The sequence below is a fragment of the Ostrea edulis genome, chromosome 6 (genome assembly GCF_947568905.1).
Source record: "Ostrea edulis chromosome 6, xbOstEdul1.1, whole genome shotgun sequence".
In the NCBI taxonomy this organism is placed as follows: Eukaryota; Metazoa; Mollusca; class Bivalvia; order Ostreida; family Ostreidae; genus Ostrea; species Ostrea edulis.
The window spans coordinates 74,160,310-74,179,779 of record NC_079169.1 but is presented as its reverse complement, the minus strand read 5'-3'; the positions used below and the strand labels follow the sequence as shown (position 1 = coordinate 74,179,779).

General features: G+C 34.1%; 1 protein-coding gene across 4 annotated transcripts in view; it reads right to left on the bottom strand.

Annotated features, from left to right (window-relative positions):
* The window catches only part of LOC125645450 (zinc finger protein GLI4-like), a 67,398-nt gene that overhangs the window by 29,512 nt on the left and 18,416 nt on the right, over positions 1 to 19,470 (bottom strand). For 3 of the 4 annotated variants that reach the window (XM_048870970.2, XM_056140749.1, XM_048870969.2), the window contains one exon: positions 16,212 to 16,341. In XM_048870970.2, the coding sequence (XP_048726927.1) occupies positions 16,212 to 16,308 (97 nt within the window). In that variant the 5' untranslated portion in view covers positions 16,309 to 16,341. Of the gene's footprint in view, positions 1 to 6,756; positions 7,370 to 16,211; positions 16,342 to 19,470 lie in introns of those variants that run through there. The other variant, XM_056140750.1, reaches the window with a different exon arrangement.

The window sequence follows — 19,470 nt, the reverse complement described above, 5'->3', positions numbered from 1 at the left end:
AACACTGTGCTAAAGCTACCGCCATAAATTAGTGACATCTCTCATACACCCTGCAGCTCCTATTACCTTCTGTGTTTCAAAATCACGGGCCAGAACGCACACATTTCTTAAGCCAATATTGCCTACCCTAATCGTCTTCATAAAGTCGGATGAAAAGTTCCCGTTCTCTCTTTAAACCATGTGTTTTTCATCTTTTGAGCGCCCGATGCCCATAAGAGGTGAATGTCACGCCCTAATTTTGTTACAGAGTACCCATTACACATTCATTAAATCTTGAACATATCTCATTTTTTATGAGAAAAATTTATTTTGAATTCCTCTTTGCGCGTTTTTGAGAGGACAGTTTTATTGTGTTATTGAGATGAATCTTCTCATTTAAAATTCATTATGTCTGGCAATCCATTTGCATAACTTTAAGAATTGAGTGGGGAAAAGTGATTTTTTTTTTCATTTCAAAATCTAGCATGCAAACAAAATACCAGTCCATAAAATTTTTACTTTCTTTCAAATCTTATGATTATCAATAATTGTTTAATGTTAATAATCTAAAACTGTTTAATACATAGAACCCTTAAAGCTATACTGATTGCCCTCTGGGGACCCCACCTCTTAGACCTCAACACTGCATTGTCCTAGGCTTTGCATAACAGTTTGTTGTCCGATCATCCATTGATCTTTTCAAATATCTTATTCTAACACTTTCATACCATTTGCAAATACAGTGACACATACTATTTAAAATCATCATAATATATCCAGACTTGTTTTTTAATTTGATTCTATAATACTACATATTGCATTCTAAATCAAAGTTTAGTTTGTGATCTGTAGGAAATAAAATAATTCACCAAATCATTGTCTGGTCTATATTGTACGTGGTACAAGTAAAAATGCTATCAACAGCAAGTCAATTGCATTTAAACTCATGTAACACAGATTGGAGCACCACAAGCTGTGGTGTGATCTTCACCTATTTGCACTCAATATATACTTTATTATGCATTTATGACTTCTGTATGCCTATGGTTACTTCAAAGTCTAACCAGAACATTACAAAGAGCATGCCTTGTATGCACGCACACAAACACTAGGTCATACACACAACTGTTGCTGTATGCCTTAAAACTCTGTTAATTATACGCAGAAACTATAAGTGATGCGTCCATTTTTAATTACCGACTAAGAAACATACGTTACATAAATTTGCTATTCCATTTTATCAATACACAATATTCACACATTCAGACTGAATCAAAGCACATGAAATTGGCTTTTATTTCTACAACGCACATATAAACCAGTAGAACATTTCACTTAATTATGAAAGAGGAAAATTCGAGGATGTAATGATCATAATATTATTTACATTCGATCGTAACCAAAATGACAAAGTCACAGTGAGTGCAGGATATGTCCAAACAATTCTGTCTATATAAACCGCTGACCAAAATATGAGTGGGAATTTAAGCTTCACTGAAAGATTTATCTCCTACATCAAAAACTGAAAAACCTCTTAAGTTCAAAGGCTGCTAGGGTCACTTCAAGAAGTAGAACTAATGGTTTATATTAAGAGGTATAAAATACATTTCTATAAAACAGTTCACGTGCAATAAAACAAATTCGAAAGGATAAATTCCATGAGGCTTCATTTTGGGCTCGGGTTTTATTTGGAAGTCATTGTAATTTTTAGGTGTAGTCAGTCACATATAAATTTTTTTCCATATTTTAACGAGTTCGAACTCTTTCTACCTGAGTGCTTGAATGAACAGTTTTGAAGCCACTAAAGGTGAACTCAATTGCTTATCCACAATAATGAGGGGAGATAGCTTTTGTCTCCTTTAGCAGAATTAGTCAACATGAAGGACTAAATTCCTCAATACCCATCTTGTGCAGACGTCATCGATTCCCACTTATAAAAAGTTCCCAGTAATTATCTGGAGATTTGATCAAATATACTTCTCAATTGAAAGAAATTGGTAGGCAAAAAATCAGGCTGGATGACAATATGATCTAACACTATTCATCTGTCAAAATGTCTGATCGGGGGCTAGATAACAAAGCACTCTGTGTGCAGTGTGCTTTTTAAAGAAAGGTCTCAACAACAAGGCTTGCATGCTTGATGTATTTATCATGGTCTCGCCTCGTGAGTTCTGGCAATACCTTTAACATGTCATATACCTACATCGGTCATAATACATAAACCTAAGAATTTACTTTACATCTCATTTAATTATCAATTTGTGTGTTAACGCACTTCAGGAGGTTCCTTTTTAAAATCCACGTGGACTGCACAAGGTGAAATACAAAATACACACAGAATAGAGATGAGAATAACCACACAGTCAAAAATTGTTTTCTTTTGCAGTGTTGTAGAGTTAAGAACTGGAGGTGGTATATATGGATGTTCATCGATTCGTAATGATCATTTCAGAACATCGTAGCAAGAATACTAATACAATTTCACTCATAAGTGCCACAATTTAGATCTAAATGCTAGAGACCCTGGTCAGTTCTTTTTCACGACAATGCCTACATTTGTCATGACATGAGACAGATTTTTGAGAGAGTCTGATGTAGAAGACCAGTGATTTCCACTTACTGTCGCCAAGCACTTTGTGAAGGTTTTTCAATTTACTTTATGCCATATGCCACTTCAGGAACATTTTGGTCACTGCACATTCTTGAATCTGTCCTATAAGCAGTGACAGAGAGGCACTTCTTCAATATTCCATGCCCATTGTGACATATGAACTCAGTTCATGCATGAACTCAGCTCACACACTTTCTTTCAGAGAACCGGGTAATTTTACAGTGTGTTTCAAACCTGCAAGTCAGGGATGATCCTCATACACATTAACAGTGGAGTAAAACAAGGACTATACAACTCTGAATCTCATGGGCAACAGAAGATGGAAACATAACCCCCCGAGTACCTGCTCCATGTTGCACAATAGGAAACACTCCTAGAACATTGTGTCAAGTATCCAATATAGGGAGAAAATGTAAAATCTTAAAGCCTTACAATTTTATGGTGGATTAGTTACATTTACAGCGATAAAATAGGTTTGGGGAAGATATTTCTTAAAATGTTTTTAATGGACGTATTCTTTTCATATTTATTGGATGTGTCGAGATCTGATACTTTACATGCAACAACTACAGAATAAATTCATTGTGAAATCTGGGTGTCACCATTCTTTTTTTTGAGTCAAGGTTAATTCAAAGTTACAAACCATCTAGGACATTGAAATTCTATTACAGCAGACATGAGTTGTATTTACTAGTGATTTATAACAAATTTTGTCCAAATCTGTAGCATAAACACTATATATGAAAATATTTCTGTCTTTTTGCAAAGCAGAACTAATGAACACAGGCATATTGGTGGACTGAACTTTTTCCTCTGATAATGTCAGAATTTTGCACGTTGTAATTTCTGTCATGCTTTAACTTTTTTGGACATTTAAGGTAGTAGGGGTAATGGAACACATTAAAATTTCTAAATTTTCTCCTTAAAAAAGATAAGGGTACGCATCTCTACATGAAATGTCAAAGAAAAGGGCCCTTCTCAGACACACAGTTTTTTGCAAATTACAAAAATCTGAACAAATGAATTTTAAAGTGTCTCCCTCTTGTAGTTGCCTTGTAGTTCCTGGATTAAATCAAAGTAGTTCATCAATTTTCTTGAATTTAATAAATTTAGCATTCAAGGAACAGCAAATTACATATTACATAAACTCCTAATGTTTTTAGAAACGTGCATCCTTGATTTCATATATCATCATAAAAAGTGAGAGAGAAATGGGTCACTTGGATGGAACCTTCAATTTCCAGATCCATAAAATAGAAAAGTGTCTGACTTTGCAAATTTTCTGTAAAGAAATTCAAAAATGAGTAATATAGTAAATTGTTTTCTATAAAATTAATTAAATAATGCAATCTGCAGAATGAATTATATAAACTTGTCTTTACTTATAGAAATATTAATACACCATTTGATTTTGTGTATGAAGAAATTTAGTTTTAATATATGTACAAACAACCATGGCATCTCATCCTTATATTCCATAACTTAATTTGTTTCTTTCTTTTTTTGGATAGGGTGGGGTTGGGGATGGGGGTGAGGTCAAATTAAAAGGTCAGTGCTTTCATAGAGAAATAAAGCACACTGAAAAAGCATACGTTTACCAATGACAAAACATGATTAATGACAAATCATTGGTAAATCTAAATATTTCTTTTAACTTCAGTCATAATTAAGTCATGTACATTTCAAATGTGATAAGTTAAACATCACATGTGCATCTATGTCGTAAGCAAATTCAGGGAACTTGATTTGATATTTGTGCTTTTAACACTACAAAATGGTGATACTTTTCTTCTAAGATTCATTGCAGTAAAAGACTTTATAAAAAAGATCATTTATTGTCTATGTGACCTGGTGACCTTGACCTTTGAACCTTAAAATAACAGGGATGATTCTTCGTGTGATAGACTATTTATCTTAAGTTTCATTGCAAAAGCTCAAACAGCTTTTGAGATTTCATCTGAAAAACCATATTTTATTACCACATGTGAACGAGTGACCTTGCCTGCTTCAACAGAAGGTCATCATCCTGTCATACAGACTCTTCTTGTGGAATGTTATTGCTAAAGCTCAAACAAAAATTAATATATCTGGAAATTGTTTATTATTATCATATTATGTGATCATTTGACCTCAAAAACAATCTGGATCACCCTAAAGTCCTGATGAACCTTCATGAGAAGTTGTATTGCTAAAAGGCAAATGGTACAAGAAATGTTCACAACCATTAGACTGTTGTCAGATGTATGGGGGAGATCCTATATAAGAAAGATGCTGTCAGCCCTTAAAACGTCCAGTGAGACTAATCAACCTCAGTCTATCTAAATTTGTAACATAAATTTTGATATTTTTGTTTTTATTTGGAAGATCAGACACTTAATTACTATATTAGCACCTGATCTGTATGTAATTTAAACTCTCATTGTTTTGATTTAACAATTAACTTTCATGATTTATTTAGCCAGTGTAATATAAACTTTGTACTTATTCAGTGTAGCGAATTGGCAGGAAAAAACCTCCCAGACAATAAAATATTCCTTTTCTAAGTTTAAGGTTTTCTGGGGTATCTGATAGAAATCCAATAGGTTCTACATGTACCAAACATATATAGGAATGCAGGACTCATTAAATATTGTCTTTAATACAACATCTCATTCATTCTCAACATCTCTGTTGTACTCGATAATCATCAGAAAACCAAATTGTCACAGGACAGATTGATGCACAGTGACAGATCAAATACTCCCACTTTTAATGCCAACAGTGAAATTAAAAACCAAATGAATTTTAAAGATGATGAAAATAAAACCCTTTGAGTGTAATGAAACAAAACAGCCCATGAAAATTATCTCACTATTTGACATTCATGTTACAGGTATACTGTCATATTCAAAATATTAATAATGTATTTGCATGTACATGGCTGTACAGCATTATTGGGCCACACACCGACAATATACCGTAGGTGGGCTCATGTTCTGAACTCAATACTGTGCAGCAGTGTCAACCACATACAAGTTGGGGTTAAACTATGACACACTTCTAATACTTCAAAGACAATTCATATAGGAGTTATGTTGCAATTCATTTAAAACTATACATTGAAGAAGATCGGCTTATGAAAAGAAAGCAATGTATTTCTCACAATTACAAATACAAGTGTATTTAAATTCACAAGACAAATGATGGGAAATGTTGCATTGTTTTAAATCCATATAGGCCTATAGTCCTACATTAAAAGAAAATTCTTTTTTCAACCAACCCAATAAAGACATCCGATATCCCCTCTATTCATTGGTGCAACTGTTTTATTACTGTTTCTATCAAGAATTCTTCTTTCGAAATTTCAAACAATATTCACTGATTTATATTCATTCAATTATATCGGAAAAAGATTTGGCTTCAATATGTGTCAAAATGTGGGAAAAGTGATTTGCTCATTGATTTTTTACAATAGGTCCTTTTGGTGGGTTGCTAAGGGGAAATAATTGTTTTCCTTTTTCAGTATATCCCACGACCCAAAAGTGAGTAAATTTTAAAAATTTCTGATTATAAAGATCTAAAGCAAAATCATCTTTTAGTCTTTTTCTTTTGTAAATAATTTAAAGACATACATGAAGTTTCTCGATAATGTATATTTTTTTGTGACATTTCACGTACAATTCACTTGCTTTCTATCTAATTTCTACAAAAAATAACATATTTTGATAGTTCCTGGTTATTGCAAGTAAAACTGTAAAGTCAGATCTTATGTATTGTATAATTATATGAACATTACAAAGTTATTGTAGCAATATAGAAGGGAGAAAGATCTTTGGAACAATATGGGATTGAACTTGGGACCCTTGCATTACTATAATTAGGTGATCTAATCACTAAGCTCCTTAAGGTCGATATACAAAGTATGGTAATATTAATACCGATATAAAATTTAAACCCATTTCAGAAATCATACAAGAACTCTTAAATTCATATCTGCAAGATGAAAAAACAATTTTTGAGAAAATGTCAAAAACGTTGCACATGTCCTTAACCAATCTAAAAGAAATAGTGAATTGCAGCTCAAAGATCTTAAAATCATACAACCTACAAGACATGTTAGGTCTACCCATTTTTAAATATAATGCAAATTAATCTCATGATTTATGTATATATATGAAAAGATTTACCTTCTAAAACTTCCAAAACCTCACTTATAATATCCAGGTCGATAGATTTTACTCAAAACACACCATACAATATCCAGTGTTCTCACAAAAAGTCAAGTTACTTCTTAATCCAGCAAACCATATAGCACACAGATTTTACTTTTTCCAACAGCCATTTTCCATAGCATTGCTTTTTTAAAAAAATCATCCAGGATCAAATTTCATATTTTGTAAATTCAAACACCCCTGTGGATAATTTTTCTTAAACAAAACTCTCAAATCATTAACATCACTATCACGTTTCAAAACAATACACACTGCAACAATATGTCAGCGTAAATCCAACCTTTCATGCAGAAAAATCACATGAAAAAACAACATAAACAGATTCAACAATTGATCTGTCTAAATCCAATAAAAGTGGAAACTGGATAAAAACAATGGAAGTCACTTTTTAAGCTGTAGCAATAGTAACACACCTCCCGTTTGCCAGCTTACAAGCAGTCTAACAGATCACATCTTCTCTGGTGGTATGAAGGCCCTGTTGTGGGTCAATACCTCCCATACATGTTCAGTCAGCCAATACCTACACCTGAATTGAATCGTTTTCTCAACAAAATACACAATTATGTCTCTCACTTGATCCACAGGTAGTTTTGGGATAAAATCCACTCATTAATTATGAAATTTGTTGGATCCAAATGCACGTAACCCCTAATTAGGCCTCTAATTTATGTATATTTCACGTATGACGTTTTATCTTTTTGGCTTCCCCTATTTTTTTCTAACAGTGTGCTAGACCACCCAAGTTACGTTTTCAAACTGCATGCGTCTGTCAACGCTATTCATACAGTCCCTGTTGGGATAAGTGATCCTTAACCATTTTGATCTATTTTCTTTTCATTAACAGATAAAAGAAACATTTTTTTGCATTTAAAACATGGATAGAAATGGTGAGATGAAGGAGATTTCCACAGCAAGGCTGTAAAGGTGAGTATGTAATTATAGCCTCGCATCATTAACTTGACAAAATTTGAGCAATGAAAATTACAGCTTTTTAGTGATTTCAATACTTAGAATCACTTTCATAATTATGTATCCCAGGTAACTGCCCAACAAGATATCCTCATTTCAATTTTATTTGTGCCCGTCTTCTATTTCAATAACCAGTTTAGGAAATAATGGGTTCAGTTAAGAAAATACTTAGGGCATTTCTACCATAGTATCACCATCACTTGAAAAAAAAATATTAGGAGATAAAAAAGAAGATATACTTGCAGATTTGCTGAACAATAGATGAATGGATATTGCTGTCAGTCAGATATTGTAAAATATTACGTTGCCCATCATGCTTTGCTCTATGGTCATGACACAAGGAGCTAATCGTATAAGGTCATGGGTTTGAAACCCTTTGTGAGACATAGAGGCTTAAATTCAGACAATACGACTAAATGTACCCACAGTTTAGTGCTGATTGTATTTTAGACTTTCTGCACTGGTCTTGTTTTACTATTAATACCTATGACCATAAACATTATATACTACAAGGATACATATCAAATTCTTTAAAAATCTGCTTATTCATGATTGTGCCATTGTTGTTTTGTTGGAAAATGCTGTAATTCTTGATTTTGTCAATGGAAGTACATTTACAGCAATGAAGTCCAACAGCACGGAAACTAACACATAAAAGAATCCCTGCTGCTTCTTTATAGGGTTCCCGCACAAATGCAATGTGGCTTTATTCTTTCACCCATGTGGCAGTACTGAACTCAAAATGAAAGATATGCTTCACAGGTATACCAATATGACATATTTTGTGGTATCTTTCTATAAATGTAACGTAGGTAACTATTAAGGTGCATCACAAACAAGCATCCGGCCCGAGTCTGTGAAACATCTTCTCCATGAGACTTCTGAAGTTTAAAGTTTTGAATTTCAAGAAAATTTTACACCCACTGAATTTGCACTGAGAATAGAGTAGAATTGAATGAGCAAGCAATTATTGTTCATGTATTCAAATAAGGCCATTTCCATGTTTTTCTGGATGGCTTAAAATGCCTATCAAGAATACATTTTTCATTTTCTGGATTTTTACAAAGGTGCACATAATCACAGGTGGTGGGGTTCCCTCAGAAGTATGGAGGACTGGGGACCACGAGGCAGATCTGCTGATCACTCATCTACCTGTAAGTCTTTTTCATCCTGGTGACTGCTATATAACATAACAGAACAGGCCATGCATATTTCTTAATTATCTCTCCCACTAGAACTCTTGGAAGGACGAGGCCCAGGGGCAACAATACTCACCTGAGTAACCCATCTTTTACAGATAACTTATGGGATAGAAGGATTATATTGGAAACAATAATGCAATCAGTAGTATGACTGTAACTGCCTTTTACAAAATTTCTGCATTTCTATGCTAACTAGAACAGCTGAAATTATTTTTCTTGTCCCCCACATTGACTTCAAGAAAGGTTTTTGTTTTCATTAAAAAAATAAGAGTTCCTAAAATGTAATTTACAAATAAAACAAATGATCCACTGGTTTCATATCTGTCTCTTTTCTTTGATCAATTCAAAACTTTATATAACATTGATGCTATACAACTTTAACATTATAATATAGACCACATACATTCTAGATCATCTACAAGAGCTATGACTCTTAATTTGTATTAGTCTAGAACATGTAATTTCTTGCTATTACAACCCAATGTTTTGCAAACCACTGTCTCAGTATTGAAAATTGCCTTCATGAGTTATGATTGGTTAATATCAATTTCATTCATTTGGTGATTACAATATAAAGGTCTATTGAAAGATGAAATTGAAAGCTAATGGGCATCAAATTAACTTATGTGTTCATTGCCTCCAATGCCATGAAATTTATCAGTTTCTCTGCAAAAACCTGTTAGTGGCCTGATCAACTAAAACTGGTATAAAACTGGTACATATGTGTACAGTTCACTATTAAGAAAGCAGGCCTATTCCATACAGTCTAAACAAGTTTCCTTTTCTATCTTATAATAGGATGCATCTGGATATGATTTAATATTAAAAGATTTGAAAAAAAAAAGATTTAATGTGGTATGCCCATCATGCTTTGCTCTATGGTCATGACACAAGGAGCTAATTGTATAAGGTCATGGGTTTGAAACCCTTTGTGAGACATAGAGGCTTAAATTCAGACAATACGACTAAATGTACCCACATTTTAGTTATAAAAAATATCAATCTCTGACTAACATTCACACCTTTGATTGACACTTCAAACTTCCTTACATGTTATAATTATAACACATTCCTTACCTTTCTAAACAGAAGAAAGAAGATTTCACGTGCAACTGAGAATGTGTCAACTTGAGTCAGAAACCACTTTAAAGTTTGAAACACCAGTTTGCTAAAATTCAATTGTTTGTGAACAAACATTGTGGGAAGACTTTCTTTTTTTACAATCTTATACTCCAAAGTGAATAGTTCTCAATTGTGAGAATGTGATATTGATTTTCTGTGTGAAATGTGAACTATTTCAGTTACAAAGACGTTTACCTTTGCGAAACAGTCATTCGAAATTAATCAATCAAAATTTACGACTGCATACTCTTCAGTTTCTCTTGTACAATATGAATCCGAAATATTCGATATAGATGGTTCACCATAAATATAAACTTTTTTATTCAGCAACTTCGATGTACGAATGTGAAACATTCGATAGATGTCTCGCCATAGAAATAAACTTTTTTTGATTCCATAACTTCAATGTATGAATGTGAAATATTCGATAAATAGTGCACCATAGAAATATTAACTTTTCTTATTCTGCAAATTCGATGTACAAATGTGAAATGTTCGATAGATGTCACGCCATAGAAATATAAATTGTTTTTATTCCGCAACTTCGACGTATGTGAAATATTTGATAAAATGGCGCACCATAGAAATATTAACTTTTTTCATTCCGCAACTTTTGATGTATGAATGTGAAATATTCGATAGATGTTGCGCCATAGAAATATAAACTTTTTTTGATTCTGCAACTTTGATATATGAATGTGAAATATTCGATAGATGAACCTCCATAGATCGAAATATAAACTTTTTCAGCTCTGTTGCTTTAATGTATGAATCTGTTATATTTGATAGATGGTTAAAAAACTTTCTCGACTCAGCAACTTGGATCTGACATTAGCTCAGTAATTTGGGGTCAGTGACCTCTCTACCTGTAGAACATTTTCATCAACTAACTGTTATCTCATCATTATAGCCACAATACTCTGACTGACCATCAGATTCACACAGTATCAATGGAAAAACTGCATAATGAGAGCAGGGTATAGATCAACAAGGATAGATGTTATCTACTTAGCAAATGATTCAACATTTTTGTAGGTCATTTTTTAACCACACAGGTTAATTCTGACACTCGGTAACACTAAAAAAAACCACCTTGTATGACACTCCTATCAACAACAGTAATGCACCCCGGGAACATGGAGTACAGCAGAACAATACAATGATAGTTATCAGACAGCCTCTAAAGGCTGCCAAAGTCCCATGTCACCTGTACAGAAAACAAAAGACAATACACAACAAAACAGGCATTTGTATCCTTCTCCTTACTTGTGGGAATCCCAGCAAGACAAAAAATGATAATCGCCTGACCCCGATTTAAATCACACACCTCTTAGAGGATAGAGACACCCTCAGTTTCTTAATCATCTTGGTTTTAAAAAGTTTAATCAGTTGAAAATTGAATTCCCTAAATTTCTATGGAGCTTCATTTTCTTAATGGCTTCGATGTCTTTCAATGATTCCTCGGTGTTCCCATAAACAAACATTTTTGAACAGCCTGCAGTATTTTAGTGCTTATCCAACTGTGTATGTGACTGGAGTTTCATTTTAAAACTTCTAACCATGAGTCACGTAATTATAAGGTATAGAAGGAACTTACACTCATTCAACCTATCATTATTTCCAGCTAGCCTTTGTTGGCTACTTACACTCACAGGACACAGATTAATGTAGCTTACTACAATGAGCTACGTATGTAAACTATGAAATTATACCCTCTGTGGATACATCAAATATGTATATTGAATGTAGCCATCTTACATCCCAAATTTTTTTTTTAACTTTGCTCTAACTTGTCCGCTAATCCTTGCAATACAAAGTTATTGCTCTACCAGAATTTTTATACATATATTTCTTAATAACCATGACTGAAGATGATGGCAGCTCTTCACGACTGGTCGCGGTAGAACGTTTGCTTTGTAACCATGAAGTCGTGAGTTCGAACCTCGCTTGTGCCATGGCCGCGTCAAACCTAAGACATTAAAAATAGGCACTGATTGCTCCTTCGCCAAACACTCGGCATTTAGAAGTGAAAATTACGGGTCTTTCGGATATGACCTCAAAATACAGAGGTCCCGTGTTGCAGCAGGCGTTGGCAAGATAAAGAACCCTCACTGCTACAGCCCTGAGTACTAAGCATAGGTCTAAATTTGTGGTACTTCACCTACAGCTGGTGACATCACAACATGAGTGAAAATTCTCGAGGGGACGTAAAAACAATCAATCAACTTCATTATCTTCCCAACTAATCCATGTGGCCTTCATCTTACCTCAATTGCACAAAATTCTACACTTTGATCTTTGATAAGCAACATTTGTGGCTTCTATCTCTCAGCATTGCTAAGCTGTAAGCCAGGTAATTATCTTAATCACTGTGACCTTCACGTTTTCTGTTTGACTGTCTATAATTAAGAGTAATGATGGATAATCAGGTCATTAGAGATCCTCGTATCCAATATGAGCATCGGATGTTCCGATGTCGCAAAGACATGGCTTGAACAAGAATTTTCAAATTGTGTCCTTCAATGACCTTGACTTAGTTTAAACATGTGGAAAATTAATCTCGGTAACATGGAAGAGACAAATGGACCTCAGGGGTCCCTCGAACCTCTCCTAATGGAAGTCCTGCATGTTGATCTTGCGACAGAACATGATGTAATTGGTTTCCGTAATGGGGAAATTTCACTCATTTTTTCTGGGATATTCATTAATTAACAACTTTATACTGAATTGAGTGAACCTGTCCATCCCCAAAGAGACCATACTCATATTCTACTCTGCAAAGACATTCCCGAGCATGCCCTTAAAAGCACTCAGTGACCAAACTAACCCATCTGTGACCATTTACAAACTCAAATTCATTAAGGTAGCTTGGCAAATTCCAATGAAGTGTCATATGATGAATTTAATCTTTGATTTTGCACTGATCATAATAAGTCTCTCAAACTTCAGAGTTTTCAAGAGTCAATTATTCATGCATGTTTACATTGGACCATCTCACCATCCCCCCTCCCCGCAAAAAAAACCAAACCATGAACATGGAATAACATAGAATTAATTTAGGTAAGCCTTCCTGTAAGTATTAAAACAAATAAATGCTGTACCTAACACCCTACCCCAGCCCTTAAAGATTCAATTTCTTGAAATCTATGATTCTCACTTGAGCAGTATACTATCTACCGATGCAGGAGACCAAATGATTTTTCTTACATTCATCAATGCACCGCTGAATTTGCTGACATCCCCCATGACCAAAAAATCCATAGGTGTCTTTGCTGACACCCCCATGACCAAAAAATCCATAGGTGTCTTTGCTGATATCCCTCATGACCAAAAAATCCATAGGTGTCTTTCTTTAATGATCAACTACCTTTGTGACAAATATGAAAGCTTTTTGTTGAAAAATGTTTTCCAAGATATAGAGCCACAGCAAAAGTTATGACAGACAGTTAAGCAGATGCCCATAATCTATGAGTGTATTCTTTTAACAAATAGCTACCTTTCTGTAAAATATTGAAGCTGTACATTGAAAAACAAGATATTGTGTCACATTGAAAATGTATCAAACTTGGATTGAAGGTCTCTTTTGACCTCGACCTTCAACTCCATGACCTATACATGTCTTTCAGTAATGGTCAGCTACCTTTGTGTGGAACATGGAAGCTTTATATTGAAAGCTTTTAAGTTTAAAGTTTTGAATAACAAAGTCTTGTGGCCTTCAACTTTGACCTCATGACTCAATAATACATCATGTATATAGTATAGGTGTGTTTCTTTAATGGTCAACTACCTCTGTATAAAATCTTTGTTGAAAACTATTTAAGATGCCATATCACAATGAAAATGATCACAGATGGATGGTGTCAACTATACCTTAATTTGTATAAAATATTAAAGGTTTATGTTGTAAACTTTTTAATTTTAATCTTAAAATGGTAAAGGATTGTTGTGACCTTAACCCTCAATCTGATTAAAACCAGATCTTCGATCCACTCCTCTACTGGCCATGTTGCAACATGGCCAGTAGAGGAGCGGATTGAAGATCTGTTTTTAATCAGATTGCTTAACCCTTGACTTAAAAATCTGCAGGTGTCTTACTTTAATGGTCAAATACCTTTGGATAAATATTAAAAAATTCCAAGGTCCATTGAAAGAGACAAGCTATATTTATAAAGATTCATTTGAAACCAGTAGATCATTTATGTTTTATTTGTAAATCACTTTTTAGAAACTCTTTGAAAACAAAAACCTTTCTTGAAGTCAATGTGGGGGACAAGAAAAATAATTTCATCTGTTTTCGTAGAAATGCAGAAATTTTGTAAAGGGCAGTTAGTGTCATACTACTCATTGCATTTTTGTTTCCAATATAATTCTTCCAGCCCATAAGTTGTCTGTAAAAGATGGGTTACTCAGGGGAGTATTGTTGCCATTGGGCCTCTTGCTTCCTAAAAATTTCTAAGGAACATGGACAAACAAAGAAATGCAGCCCCGAAATTCATAAGAGTCTTTCTCTCTTTGTAAAGTATTTCTGTACAAAATTTGAAAAAGACTCGGTTTGAGGTATTGTATCACAACACAGGCAGACAGTGCAATTCCTACAGGGTTCCCACTTTTCATGTTATAAATTATAGTGTGGTGGTAATGCAGTTGTTTAAGAAATAAATTTCATTTTGAAAATACATGTTATGAACTGTGATGCTTGGCACCAGCATACTTCATGAAGGTGTTAGCATGACATTTTTCTTTAAAATTCATCTTATAACATAATTAAAAGGGTATAGTAATGAATCTACCAACAATGGGTTGTAACACAACTCCGTGCATATCAGTTTTATACACTGCTTTGCAGTTTAGAAATGTAATTTGCACGAAAACTATATATGCAGGTAATAATATCTAAACGGTGTCTCATAAAAAACGGTAATAATCAAGACAATTCGATAATACCTAAGCTGTTTAAATGTTACATATTATTTTGCTCAATAAAAAAACTGACCTTTCAATTCAACTTGATTCAAAAACGTCCAGCTTCAGAATATTTCACTCCAATGGAGATTCACCATTACTGGTGAAGGGCTGCAAAATTTAGGCATATGCTCGGCGCTTACGGCCTATGAGCAGGGAGGAATCTTTATCGTGCCACACTTGCTGTGACAGGGGGTCCCAGTTTTTGCGGTCTCATCTGAAGGACCGCCCCATTTAGTCGCCACTTACGACAAGCAAGGGGTACTGAGGACCTATTCTAACCCAGATCCCCACAGGTGTACATGCATGCATGCTGATATAATAAATATGATATGAATTTCACTATGTAACATTCTATTTTAATCAATTTTGATACTGACTAGAAGAAAAGAGAAAAAATTAAAACTAAATTTATTAAAAATAAATTGAAATTATTAAATCATATAAGTTTCAAAGAAAAAGTTTCAAGAAATTTGAAGTTTTATTATAAAGAAAAATCACTTAAAAGTTTTAACTTCCATTTAATAATGCCCTTCAACATCAAAACCCCTGGGTTTATTAGAGAGCATCAAATTTCAATCAAGATAACATATGGGATAGGGCAACAGGTTTCTCCACAGTGAATCCAATATTATCATATTACCCATGTTTTCAAGCAAGTTTATGGCAATTAAACTTGAACTTAAACCCTCATTACTGGCCGACAAAAGAAGAAAGCTTATACTTTTGTATGGCACCTTAGTAAATGGAGAAGCCTAACCAATTACAAATACCCCACGATAAAAATCTTCCAAACTTTGATGGTTATAAATCAAAATTTGAGAAAAAATAAAAATATTTATACTAACCTTCTTAATTTGTGTGCCCCAGAATTGTATGGTGAGTATTTTAATGGGGAATGATGTGCAGGTTTGTTTCACTAGTTCCTGTTAGTTTATCATTGTATGATAATTCGTATCTTTCTTACTACCTATCTCCTTCTGCATCATTGACTCCAAATTTTTTTTTGGCCACCCTTTATCATCATGATGTTGAGATGCTGACTATGTGGTCCTCTGTATGTAAATTTTTCTACCCCTCAATCCCCTTCTATTTACATCTAGGCCTTAGGAGCCATCTTTTTACTGACCAGTCCTTATCTACCCCCTCACTCACCATCAGGTCCAGATGCAGCATCTTTGGATTTCTTGGTTTCAGGGCTGTCTGATTTAGCAGCTATCCCATTGCTAGATTCACGGCCCTTGGTGGACATTATGGTTGTTTCTCTGTTGAGCCACCATCACTCCTACAAAAGTTAGAAATCTTGTTCAGTGCGTTGACGCGATACCTACACATTTTCAAAATCGCACAGCCTTCATTTATAGAATTTCAATGTCGTGCGGCCATCACTCTTACAAAAGTTTGAAATCTTGTTCAGTGTGGATACCTTGATACCTACATGTTTTCAAAATCGCACAACCTTCATTTATAGAATTTCAGTTCTAAGATGTACTATTCATATCAAATAAATGTTCCCCTTTCAGAGAATATTTTTAGGAATGTTGATGCCATAAAATTCATACATCAAGCATTTTAGAATTCCAACAAATATCGGTCTTCACTTTAACTTTGGCATCACTAGTGATACCTAATATCGTTTTAGCACCATATTACATGCAGCACACACAATATGCACTTTTTGTCCACTTTCCACGTTTTCTTCTTACTGGACACTTAGTAAAAAAAAAAAACTAAAAAAAAAAAAAAAAAACTCAAGTAAAATTGATTCAAGTACAAATATAGGGGTTTGTAAATGCCTAAAGACTACTTTAACTCAATTATGAGGTCACATCTGCTTTCATAACATTGCATCTATTTATGAATAATAATGGACATAAACACTGCATCTGCTATCCAAAATGTAAATGAATGTAACACAGCTAGCTTCTAGATGCAAAAAATATATCTTGCATGGAAAAGGACCCTGCAAGCTTGGTCCACTTTACCATGCAACAACATCGTGCAGGCATATATTTCTTAACATATGGGCAATAATCTACCAGTAAAAGTTTATTGGAATTTTCTCAAAACTTCTCTATCCCCAGACTACTGTGTCAGAAATGATAAAACAAGTATAGGCAGCTAACGTATGTATGTATATAATGGAAAATTACTATGTACATTTTTTCAAATTCAAAGTTATATCCAAGGAATTAACCACAATCAATTTAGCATATTAAATTAAAGTCAAAGAAAATAGTTCAATTCCTTAAAAAAATAGGTTTCTACAATTGTTGTATTGATATACTAGTAAACACTTCATACACTATCATTGACCTGATGTCATTGGCTGTTTAATTCACTAATTAAAACACTAATTATAGATGTCATCTTAAGAAACATCTAGACACACTCCAGACAAAGGATGATCTAATAAATACAATGAATTATTAATTTCCTGCGCATCTGAATAATAATTCCGTCTATCTGTGGGTAATTCAATTTTATTTTAAATATTTCATAACTCTTTTTCTAGATACATACATTTCTATCCAAGAACTATAAGAATGTTGAACAAATAACATGTACACACAATGTAGATATTTTCATTTCAACAAACATTCAGAGGTCACTAATGGTACATTATGAACACATCCTTCACCTGAATTTAACAATGCAAGGTTGGGTAACTTCAGTATCTTACAGAATAAATGGAATTTTCATGTTCCATTGTCATTAACATGAATCATTTGTCGACAAGCAAAATTGCATTCAAGTAAAAAACAAATGTGTATGATTTGTTTCTATGACAACTGTAAGTTTTTACACAACTTGGTCTATCTACAAGAAAAATATTATGCTGAAATGATTGATTTCTTCTGCCCTAGGATTAATATTTCTATTAGAAAATAGACTTCCAAAGGACACTGGCGTTTAATCCTTTAATAGTGAGGGTTTCTGAAGTTGAAACATCTTATATGGCATAGGTTTGTGCAGTATGTGTCCATGTTCTTTTTAATGTGAGCCTTTTATGATTTTTTAAAAATATTTTGATACTCATGTTCTACCATACATGATGTAGTCTAAGGTCTTTGTCCAGTTGTAGAAGCTTGATTGTCTATGTGTCCAGGACTATGCTGTGAACAACATTCAATTTTATGAGCCTCATAATTGTTATAGAAATGGCAGATGGGGAAATCTAAATTTTAATTGATCTCTAGGTCAAAAGGTCATGTCAAGGTCATAGTATACTGACACTGTGAAAAAGAATGTTCCACATCATAGTGCCTTTGTTGACCAGCATGTATGTTGTGAGGGATTATTCCAATTGGTGACTGTATGTGCTATGGGAATACTCTGCTTGGTGGTGCCCTTTTTCTATTTGTGGCATATGTGGTGCTCTTGTTTCAATGGTAGGGTATGTTATAAAGAAAATTATCCACTTTGTGGTGCTTTCGTTTTATTGGTGTATGTTGTAACACATAGGCTCCACTTTGTGATGTTTTTGTTTCATTGGTGGTGTAATGCTGTAAGGGAATGCTCCATTTTATGATGCCCTTGTTTTTATAATGGTGGTTTATGTTGTAACAGAACTGTTCTACTTTGTGATGTACTTATTTCATTGGTTATCTAACTTACTTTGTATGTCTCAGGAATGCTCCACTTGGTGATGCCCTTGTGTTATTGGTTATTCAACTCACTCTGTATGAGGAATGCTCCACTTTGTGGTATCATTGTTTTGTGGTGTATGTTGTGAGAGTATTTTTCCACCTTGTAATGTTCTTGTTTTATTGGTGGTTGTGAGGGAATGATCCACTTTGTGGCGTATGTTGTGAGGGAATGATCCACTTTGTGGCGTATGTTGTGAGGGAATGATCCACTTTGTGACGTATGTTGTGAGGGAATGATCCACTTTGTGGCGTATGTTGTGAGGGAATGATCCACTTTGTGGCATATGTTCATTGTTGTGAGGGAATGATCCACTTAGTGGCGTATGTTGTGAGGGGATTATCCACTTTGTGGCGTATGTTGTGAGGGAATGATCCACTTTGTGACGTATGTTGTGAGGGAATTATCCAATTTGTGGCATATGTTGTGAGGGAATTATCCACTTTGTGGCATATGTTGTGAAGGAATTATCCACTTTGTAATGTCCTTGTTTATCGGTTGTGTATGTTGTAAAGGAAAAATGTTCCACTGTGTGGTGTTTTTATGAATGCATAAAGTTTTTATAACTTGCGGGGTCAACTAAAGCTCATCAATACCCTTAAATTCCTCCTGGCAACAACAAAAAAAACACCCAAAAGCATTTCACATTCACATATAAATTTTGGCACAAAGCTACATTTCCTGTAAACTGTACACATATGCTGTGCAAACAAATAAAATTTCTGGTACCACATGCACTTGATTTAGACAAGTTTTCTTGTACTAA